This window comes from Neomonachus schauinslandi, chromosome 10 (genome assembly GCF_002201575.2).
Source record: "Neomonachus schauinslandi chromosome 10, ASM220157v2, whole genome shotgun sequence".
NCBI lineage: Eukaryota > Metazoa > Chordata > Mammalia > Carnivora > Phocidae > Neomonachus > Neomonachus schauinslandi.
This window is the reverse complement of record NC_058412.1, coordinates 38,828,224-38,839,077: the sequence shown is the minus strand read 5'-3', so window position 1 is coordinate 38,839,077 and position 10,854 is coordinate 38,828,224. Positions and strand designations below refer to the sequence as shown.

At 40.6% G+C, this 10,854-nt stretch overlaps 1 protein-coding gene across 2 annotated transcripts in view; it reads right to left on the bottom strand.

Moving 5' to 3' along the window:
- IMMT (inner membrane mitochondrial protein) overlaps positions 1–10,854 on the bottom strand; it is a 38,753-nt gene continuing 27,899 nt past the window's right edge. For both annotated transcript variants that reach the window (XM_021697623.1, XM_044918890.1), the window contains exons 9-15: positions 10,591–10,726; positions 9,775–9,904; positions 7,667–7,681; positions 5,881–6,104; positions 3,280–3,411; positions 2,169–2,298; positions 1–937 (exon numbers count right to left, since the gene is read on the bottom strand). In XM_021697623.1, coding sequence (XP_021553298.1) covers positions 324–937; positions 2,169–2,298; positions 3,280–3,411; positions 5,881–6,104; positions 7,667–7,681; positions 9,775–9,904; positions 10,591–10,726 — 1,381 coding nt within the window. In that variant the 3' untranslated portion in view covers positions 1–323. The remainder of the gene's footprint in view (positions 938–2,168; positions 2,299–3,279; positions 3,412–5,880; positions 6,105–7,666; positions 7,682–9,774; positions 9,905–10,590; positions 10,727–10,854) is intronic.

Here is a 10,854-nt window from a genome sequence, read left to right as displayed (position 1 = left end):
TTTTTCATCTTTTTGTTTTATTCAGTTTGCTCCAAGGGCAAAATCAATAGTCATAGGGATCACAAACATTATTTTGACTGGCTCACAAGCCTGATCAGTAAAACCTGAAAAACAGAAAATGTTACACAAGTTGCAAAGAAAATACTCCTGGAGTTCACTGACAAGATAGCAAGTGGAAATACAGATGCAACAGGTGTTAACATTTAGAACAGTACTTGTAACCTGCTCCTTTCTAGACAATTCTGGGACCCTGTTGCAAACCCTTCATGTATCACTGCTGATTCCCTTTCACATAAAATACATTACAAAACTCTTCCTAGACCTTACTCTTGCTGCACTTGAGTGGTCCCTATTCCTATGGCGCTGGCGTACGCGGTCAGGATCTCCACTATCTGTTTAGTTTCTAGGGTCATTCGGGCTTCCTTCAGCCAGTCCTGTGCCACTCGTCTGGACTCCCCTGTCAGCTGATTGACAAACTTTGCTGCCAGCTCCAGATCACCATGCTCAATGCAATAGGAGGCATAGGACAGTAATTTAAAAGTGTTTATATCCTCAGGGCTGAGCTCCGCAGGTGGCTTCAGTTGCTGAGGTGGGAACAAGAGCAAAGACTGCAGGTAGGAGAGGAAGTATTGGTATAAGCTATTTCTGGTTTCATCAATCATTGCTACCCTTCGGGCCAGTTTTTGAACAGCATAGAAACGGGCTCTAAGGGTCTCTTCACTGTACACCCCACGGGTCAGGGACTCGGGAGGAATAGCTGCGGTTAGAGCCTGGGCAAATTCACTATCGGCACAGCTGACTCGGATGGCCTCGACCGCACTACCCAGTGGGACAGTGGGCAGCTCTGCGGATGCAGTCTTCATGCTGTACTTGAGCGCCTCCACCGACAGCCAGAGCTGGTGGGCTTTTCGCGCCTCCTCTTCAGCCACTGCATGACCTAGCAGGAAAAAGAAAGGCAAAGAAAAACATTTTTCTCTCCATCTGACTACATGTCCTTCTCCATACCTCCAGAGATCTGATGCACCCTGCACCCTCAACAGGCTAAAGCCACACGTCTGAACGACAGGGCCAGAGAGAGCCGCCTCCAACCTCATCTACCACCATTTCTGGGGTGTTCTTTCTGAGGAAGCCAGCCTCTTCATGAGGCTACCATGGCAAGCCTAAGGATGAGCACCCCCCCCCTTTTTTTTTTAAAGAGAGAGCAGGGGAGGGGCAGGGGCAGAGGGACGGAATCCTGGGCAGGCTCCACGCCCAGTGCGGAGCCCAACGCAGGGCTCGATCTTGTGACCGTGAGATCATTACCTGAGCTGAAATCAAGAGCTGGACACTCCACTGACTGAGCCACCCAGGTGCCCCGATGACTTGTTTTTAGTAAAACCATGAAGAAAACCAGAAGGATGTATGTGCACAAGCACAACTGAGTCTCTTTTCCCTCTTTCTGTGACATCTAGGACAACACATGGTATCTAATTCAGAGGTATTTATTTTAGAATATTTGAGAAAGAAACATATTTAAATTAGGCTAAGACTTCTGTTGACGCCATCAGAAACTTCCTGCAAAGGAATGGCACACTTCAAGTAAACTTAATGGAATACTGGATCTTGGAATTTTATGAGTAGTTTATTTTTATACTTATCTGACGAAGAGGCTCTGGAACACCCCCCCAAAAACCTCATTTTATCAACATCCTTACTGTCAGGACATTTCCCCTTCAGTGTGGCACACGGAAGCCTCAGAATAACTTCTGTCCATCTGGTGGGCGGAACCAACAAACCACCACTTCCAAACCAGGACTGCAGACAGGTCGGCAAAAGCTGGAGGGCGAGCCTGGGGATACACTGGCCTTTTGCTCCTCTCAGGACACATGAGACATAACCAAAGTGTGTTGGGTTACCTGCCTCGTTAATGGTGATCTCCAGTCTATCACACACCGAGTAAAACTTCAAGTATTTAATTTTTAGATTCTTTTTAATTTCCTCTCACAAACTCTCTACGTTCCAAACTTATCAAATCTGGGCTAATTTTCTCAGAAGTAAATAAAATTTAATAGCATGACTTCAGCATCTTTATGCCCTAATGCTGATGCATGTATCCCATTGTCCTCCTTCCAAGAAATTATCCTAAAAAAGCTGGACTGAATAAAATTATAAGAGGCCCATGCGCTCACTCTGAACAGCCTGTTCGATTCCTCTCAGTCTGGCATAGGCAGTGTTTATATCCAGGGTAAAGTTGTCAACTTGCTCTTGACTGAGCCGACGGAACTCTAACTCTTGTTCAGCCAGTTTCTCAGACAGGTCCTGAAATAAAACATAAACAGTGTCCAGAGAAGAGTGGTGCTACTTCAGTGCGTGGCATCTTTGGGACACTACAGTCTTCCAGCAACTGCCGTCTCACAAGCAAAGAGGGCCTTTAAAATCTCCAAACATTTGTCATGGAACTCCTCCATGATGTGGAAGGTCTCAAAAATTTCCTCAAACTCATAGCTGATGTATGTGATTTTCTACAAATTTACTGACAGAACCTAGTATTAGAGGAAGCAGACCAGGAGGAGAAGCAAGCAAACTATTAAAAAAGGACAAAATGCTAACTTTAGAAAATAACTGTACCGCCACCCCAACACAGCAGATTAAACTGTATTCAATATCCCTGATTCAAGAGCTTATATATTCCATTTTTTTCTCAGAAAAATACCCATCAAATAAATTTAAAGTAAAATACCTTTTCACATTGGCATAAATTTCAATTTTCTGGAAGATCTCCTTACGTGGATAACCTCATTCTCTTCTTGTGAAACAAATAAGTTAATATATTATAAATGGCTTGCTGAATAGAAACGAATTATGATTAGAGATACCCTGACTTGCTGTGATTTCCGAACTTAATCTCTCTGGGAAGTTTCCTCAGATACAAAAATCTGAGCATGGCCACATAGTCCGTAGGAGTTTGTGGAGATAAAGCAGGAGTTACACATGTCAAGTATCATCTGCATTTCTGAAACCCCCTGTACCAACCCTCCCTCCTAAAGCTTTGAAGGCTCCAAGTAATTAGGACACAGATACAAAACACACATGATCAATAACAACATAGGTACATCTTTCTGTAAAAGACCTCAGTGTTACATATATACAAAGGCCCCAGTGCACTGACGCTAGGTGCCCACTCTTCCATACCCTCAGAGGGAATGACATACAGAGCACACGAAAAGAAAAGGACAGACTGTTCGTTTAAAGGGGGAAGGGAGGTCGAAGGGCCTCTGATACTCGCGCACAGGTCCTCACCTGTTCAAATTCGTATTTCAGTTCCTGCTCTTGTACCCTAAGGACATCGCGTAAGTGATCAGTGTGGGCAGCAGCCTGTCGGCGAAGCTGGGTTCTCATTTCATTCTCCATGGCATCTCTGACTTCCTCTACCTGTGAAACCACAGGAATGATTAGTTCTTAATTCTCCACATTTGCTTTTAGAAAGAGAGAAAGACTAGTAGCAAGGATGACAGCAGCTTCCGTGTCCTGAGCTGCTCTGATGTGCCACACACGTAGACACGTTCCTAACGTCTCTTACATCCATCAGAAAGCTGAACGTTGGAAGGTGACTCAAAAACAATGTCACACAGCTGTGGCAAAAATCAGATTTCAAATGGTGTCTCTCTGGCCCCCAATTCGGTTTCTCCCGTATCACCAGGCTGTATCTTATGTAAGGCGAACACTATCGTTTCCTGAATCACACACTCCCGTGACAATTAACAAATCCCAACTCCTGGAAAAAAAGAACTACAACTCGGGATCAAACACAGCTTCACCACAACCATCTGTGTGATCTAGGAGTAATGCCTATTGTAAAGAACTACGAAATAGAAAATGAGTATCTGGCAGTTACTTTATACAATTTCTTCTAAACAAAGAAAACTGCTCTGAAACTGAATTTAAATTCACAACACAGCCCAGATCTAACCAAAAATATGAAAAGGCTAGCACGTCTTGCCTAACAATTAGCCATGGGTCATATTACAAATTATTTAATACTAAGTACCTGGATATCATAACTTACGTTCTCTCAGAAATAACAGAAGTAATGAATAAACCCATTCAGTCAATGCATACGTATTTATGAAGTGCCAATCCTGTGCCCGGCAGTGCCTACTATATGTTTGGATGCAATGGTGGCTCAAGGCACACTAATTTTTTGTTCTCATATCATGTACAATTCAATGGAGGGATCAGACAGTAAATAAATAAATCGGACATCTCAGACTGTGAGAGAAAGTTATAGAGACTCTGCACTGAAAGAACAGGAAAAGCCTTGCTGAGGTGACATCCAAGCTTAGAACTAAGGTTTAAAGAGAAGCGTAACAATGTACGAGGCAGAGCAATCACCCCAAGGCAGAATAAGTAGTGAAGGTACAAAACCAAATAAAAAACCAGGGCACCTGGCAAATACAGGCAATAAGGGAATTAAGGGAAGTCTGGCTCACAGCAAACAGGAATGAGATCAAGAGGCCTTTTAGGTATGGGGTAAGAATTTGGATTTTATATTAAATGCAGTGGGCCATCAGTGCAAGGTTTTCAGCAGCCTAGTGTCTGATCAGAATGGGTTTTAGGAGGACCAAGTGCCATGTAAATAAACATAGAAAGATGGGTATGAAAACAGGGAACCTGGGGGCGCCTGGGTGGCACAGCTGGTTGAGCAGCCAACTCTTGGTTTCCGCTCAGGTCATGATCTTAGGGTCCGGGGTCAAGCCCCACCTTGGGCTCGGTGCTTGGCAAGGAGTCTGCTTGAGGATTCTCTCTCTCCCTCTTCCCCTCCCCAAGCTTGCACTCTATACCCACCTTATAAATAAATAAATCTTAAAAAACAAAAAAAAAGGATAAAAAAAAAAAGAAAGCAGGGAACCTGTTATGATAATCTGGACTTGCAGAAAGTGGACAAACTTGGGATTTACTTTGGATGCAGAACTGGATGTGTTAGTGGATGGATGTGAAAGTTGACAGAGGAACAACTAAGCATGATTTCTGGCTTGAGCAACTGGGTAGATGGAAGATTTAGAAAGAAACAAGCTGAGCGGCTGGGAGACAGGTTGGGGAGAGTCAAGAAATCTGTTTTGGACAAGCCGAGTTTGAAACAACTACTGAAAAGCCAGCTAGAAACACCACGTCAGCAGCTGGACAGGAGGAACCTGAAGGCAAGGCAGAGGCCAGAGCCAGCAACATAAATGTCCCCGTGATGGACAGGATTTAACCTTCTAAGTCACAGGTCTAGATAGGAGCACTTGGAGACAGTTTAGATGGATAAAAGGTTTCAGAACCAAGGCCAGTACATGCTCCTATTTGGGAGCCTGAGCAAAGAAGGGGGTAAATGAGTGGCCAGCAAAGTGGGAGAAAGGCCAGGAGTGTGTGGTGTCCTGGCAACCAGGGAAGAAAGAACTTCACAGAGGAGGGAGTGCTCACGAAGGGAGGATAAGTACTCAGGCGCTCAAATCAACCCGGAGACACCTATTTAATACATGACATGCCCTGACAGAAGATTAAAGGAGTGATCTCATCCATTCTTAACCAAAACACTGGCGGAGAAAAAGACACTCAGAATCCAACAGAGATTTTTTTCAGCACTGCTTTAGGGGACAGAGGCTCCACCGGGAAAAGATAAAGTAGATAATCTTGGATACCAAGGGCTTGTTATTTCTTTCACTTCTGCATCTGCTCAACATAAAGGAACTCTGCTACAACAATCCTTCCCTAGAAGTTCTGACTAGAACAAGGGCCAAAGCTCCATTCAGTGGTGGGTCGGCATGATTTACATCTAATATTTTAAAGTCAATGACTATTGGTATTATCTCTAGAAGAGCTATTCAAGTGGATTCACATTAAATTTCTCATTTACTCTACCTTTCTGTCCTGTTCGGCCTGTATCTCACTTCTGTGATGTTCTAATGCTTTTGCCACCGCAGAGTCAAATGCCCTCTTTTCTTCTAGCTTTTGTTTTTCCAAGGCTAGTGCAATGTGCTGCTTCTCTGTGGCTTTTTGTTCTGCTAGCTCTCTGTTTAGTTGGTCAATACGGCGATGTGCATGAGCAATCAGGGAGTTCAGATCATCAGTAGACAGCTTGTCAGCTAAACAGAAAATTACATTAAAATGTTAATGATTTCACCAGTGAAAATTATACATCTACAAGGTACTTGCTTCAAGTGATAGTAATTTTAACAGCTGTAAAGAAAGCAAACGGTAGCCAGCCCTTTGAAGTGGATTTAGATTCTCCATGAGAAAGTCATAGCCTGTGTCCAACTAACTAAGGTATGTTCAAACCCAAGTGAAGTAATTTAGGTAGGCCTTCAAGTATATAATCAGTTCTTTTCCAGGAACCCAAATTAGTACTTCCAATCTGAACTAAATATAAATAGATTTTATAATTCACCCTAATTTTGCCTCTAAAGACAGTTTACGTATATACACTTCTATATTTTCATTCATGCATAAATGTGATTAGTCATAAAAGGCATCCTAATATTCTTTTCTGTTAAATCTCAAATTCAGATTCTCTGACTTTTCTCTAGTAAGAGTTTCTATACCTTTTCTTAAACAGATGGTGTTACCCAGGACAATGATCTGCAACCAGAGCTGTCCATTAGAATCACTTGTCGAGTTTTTAAAAATACACACGGCAGAAGATTCTGATTTAAGCTTAAGCATGTGTTTTGTTTTCAGATCTCACATTCCAAAAGTATTCTGACACATTATTATAGGTTAATAATTATAGCTTTAACAGCAAAACGCAGAGTGTGGGAAATACTACATGATAAATGACTCAATTCCACAATTAAAGAACTGAGAAGCAAAAAACAAAGTGGGGATAAGAGACTTATTGACCAAATTCAAGACATGTAGCTCCTTTGGATACTGATTGAAATAAAACAACTAAAAACCTCTTTCTATAAAATGATTGGGGATAACTTAACACTAAAAAATGACATGTGATGACATTAAGGAATTATTGTTTTAGGTGTGATAATGATACAGTGATTAATGTTTTTTTAAAAAACATGGAAATTATTTACAACTGAAAAGGATATATGATATTTGGGATCTGATTCAATATAAACTGGGGAAATAAGTGACAAAAACTAGCCATGTGTTGACAATTGCTGACGTTGGGTGATGGATCAATGAGCTTATTATAGTTTTCCTCCTACTTTTCAATGTTTGAAATTTTACAAAATGAAAGCTTTAAAATATATACATATCTCTATCTACAGGTTTCCAATCACTGAAACAACTGTTCCTGAGAGCACATGGATGCCCAAAACATCCAAATCAGATTTATCTCGTGCAATGTAATTCTGTTATAAATTATTTAGATGCTTTAGTATAAGAATCATAGGCAAATAAAAAGACTTCAGTATTTTAAGACACAAAACAAAAGCCTTTAAATTTAAAACAGACAAGGGCCGCCTGGGTGGCTCAGTCGTTAAGCGTCTGCCTTCGGCTCAGGTCATGATCCCAGGGTCCTGGGATCGAGCCCTGCATCGGGCTCCCCGCTCGGCGGGAAGCCTGCTTCTCCCTCTGCCACTCCCCCTGCTTGTGTTCCCTCTCTCACTGTGTCTCTCTCTTCAAATAAATAAATTAAAAAAATAAATAAATAAAAATTAAAAAAAATAAAACACACAAAATTACTCACCCAGGTCAGAAATACCTACAAAGAAAAAGAACAGTTTGAAAAAAAGAACATACATATTTCAATTATTAATCATAAAATAGGAATATCCAAAAAGAAATGGGGAACAAGAAACCAGTAGTAGAAAAAGCATATTTTAATATTAGAAAGCAAAACAATAGAGTTTATTTCCTAAAACGTAAAAGGATAAAAGGACATAGGCAATATAAATCAAGGTAAATGCTAACATTTTACAAAGTAAGAGAGTCATTCATATTAAAAGTAGCTTTGGTTTCCAGGGGCTCATCTGTATTTTTGATAAAGCAATCAACTTAGTTTTTACACAGAAACCTCTGCCCCCCATTAGAAATTACTTAGCGTATTTCACTAAGTCCTAGTCTGGACCCTCAGTACCAGGCCTCTCCAACATTTCAAATACTTAAGAAATCAATATTCTATCACAAGCACCACCTTGAGGACACAGTGACAGGAAAGGGGAACCACAGCCAGTCTCCTGCCTCTCAGCATGAGCTTCTTAACATCATGGGCATGACCCTTGAATTCAGAAAGTTCAAAGACAGGTATTTTTCACCCCAAATGGCTCTAAAAGTCAACTACTTAATCTGGTATTAGACCAAAAAAAACAGGAATCTGTCCCAGTGTTGCAGGAAAAATTGGCAAGATGAAGAAAATGAGATAATGTCAGTCTCAACAAGGCACATAAATAGGACTATATATACTAGTCTATAGCAATAAAGAACTGTCCCCTGGAAATAATGACAATCTACAACCTGCACTTCATTTTCCCATCCTGGCAACAACCACCTAGGCTCCCCCTAAAGGCTACTCCTCCCTCCCCCCACAGTGGTAACCACTATCTCTAAATATAGTGTTTTATCTTTTTTTTTTAGATTTTATATATATATATATATATATGCATCCTAAAACAACACATTGTTTTGTTTTGCATGTTCTTAAGCTTCATGTAAGTGGTATCCTACTCTATGTATTCTTCTGCAACTTTTTTTCTTAACATTTATGTTTGAGGGGCGCCTGGGTGGCTCAGTCGTTAAGCATCTGCCTTCGGCTCAGGTCATGGTCCCAGGGTCCTGGGATCAAGCCCCGCATAGGGCTCCCTGCTCTGCGGGGAGCCTGCTTCTCCCTCTCCCACTCCCCCTGCTCTCTTGCTGTGTCTCTCTCTGTCAAATAAATAAAATCTTAAAAAAAAAAAAAAAAAAATTTATGTTTGAGAGATACAGTTTTGGTTCATTCATTTATACTGCCACATGGGAGGCACATTTAGCAGTTTCTGATTTTTCTGCTCTTACAAATACAGGGCTGCTATGAATATTTTTATGAGTCTCCTTGAGCACCCGTGTCTTCTTAAGCACCTATCTAGGAGTTAACCAGTTGGATCAGGTAGTATATACATTCTGACCTAGGCCCACAGAGGCCTAGAACACCAGTTCAGTTCCTACCTGACATTCAACTTATAACAGACAATAGCATTTAAAGAGTATTTTGAATTTGTTAAGACTGGTAATTTATGTGACTGTTAGTACTCTCAGAGCACTTCAGGAAAATGTGACTATTCTCTGCAATTACACTGTATGAAACAAAGTTAACAAAGTCCCTGAATTCTGAGCTATTTGCAAGTAGATAGTCATACAGATGATTTCCTTCTCACCAAGGGCGTTTTCAACCATAATGTTGTCACAGAGCAGTCCTGAGGCGTGCCTTAATTCATTACAAATATTTTTTAAGTACCAAAGGCTTTGAATAATTTTACATGTATATATATAAAATATTCTAATAGATTTAAGGTTATAATGTTACTCTCACTTACTTGGATTTTAAATTTTTTATTCCTGAGTAGCAGAGACCTGAATAGAACCATTGGTTCTGGAATCAAACACTGGCTGGAACTTGTGTCCACCATGACTAAAACCATGGGAGCACTGTCACCTATCATGGCTATGACTGAAATAAAACGTAGAAAACATTGTACTGTCACCAAATGAGATATGCATACCAGAGGTGTTTGGATTCGATGAATGGGGTTAAAGCAAGTTTAGCTGAACAGCTGTTAAAACACAAAAACAGTGAAGTACCAACACTTCAGTAATACTTACTCATCCCTTTCCACCCTGGCAAGACTTCTGGGGTAATACTGTCCAGTTCTCGTTTAAAGTCATCCCGGGCTTGGACCACCAGCTCATGATACTGAGATACGACCTTAGCCTCAGACTGAGCTGCTTTGACCTGAACAAATACAGGGGGTATGCGGTTAAAGTGAACAGAAATTACCATCACCATCCAAAAAAAAGAGAAATTATATTCATGTATTTATATGTTGGCTGGGAATATATAAATAATATATACAGAGAAAGCTAAAGCTTAGAAAAAGGAACATAAGCCTTGTAATTCAAACAAGCCCTTTACCATCTTACTATGCCCGTGTCCCTCTTTCTCTGGTCACAGGAAACTACCCATATAGACTATGTTAGTGCAGTCAGAAGATATGCTACAAAATTAAAATTTTCATTTAATAGCCACGACCAAAAACATTACCTATTATAAAAAGTATCGACAATAATGGATTATCCACTTTGTGCCCAGGAAAGTTTTTAAAATTAGTAACAACTTCTATTCTTTGCAGGGGAAAAGGGAGAAAGAAAGGAATCTTATTACTTTCCTGAATTCTTCAAATCCTTTGATTAAAGGATTATATTTATAAATTTCAAAATGAGTGGCTCAGTCAGTTCAGCGTCTGCCTTTGGCTCAGGTTATGATCTCGGGGTCCTGGGATCGAGCCCCGCATTGGGCTCTCTTGCTCTGCGGCGAGTCTGCTTCTCCCTCTCCATGTGTGATCTCTCTCACTTTCATTGTTTCTCAAATATTTTAAAAACAAATTTTTTTTAATGCTGTAAAAGACCTAAGAAATGCACCTTTTGGACCACATTATCCAGATCAACTATCATGTTGTGAAGTTTCCCCTCTGCGGCAGTTATATGAGATTTGGCCCCAGGAACCTCTTCTTTCTTTGCATTTTCAATTACACTCTTCATCTTCTCTAGCTCTTCTCTGGAAACCAATAAAGCAAAACAAAGATTTAGTATTATTCCTCATCAACTTTAGCAAAGAGCTTGATGTAAATACAGCAAACAATTGTTAAGAGTCTATGAACAAAATACAATTTGAAAAAAATTACT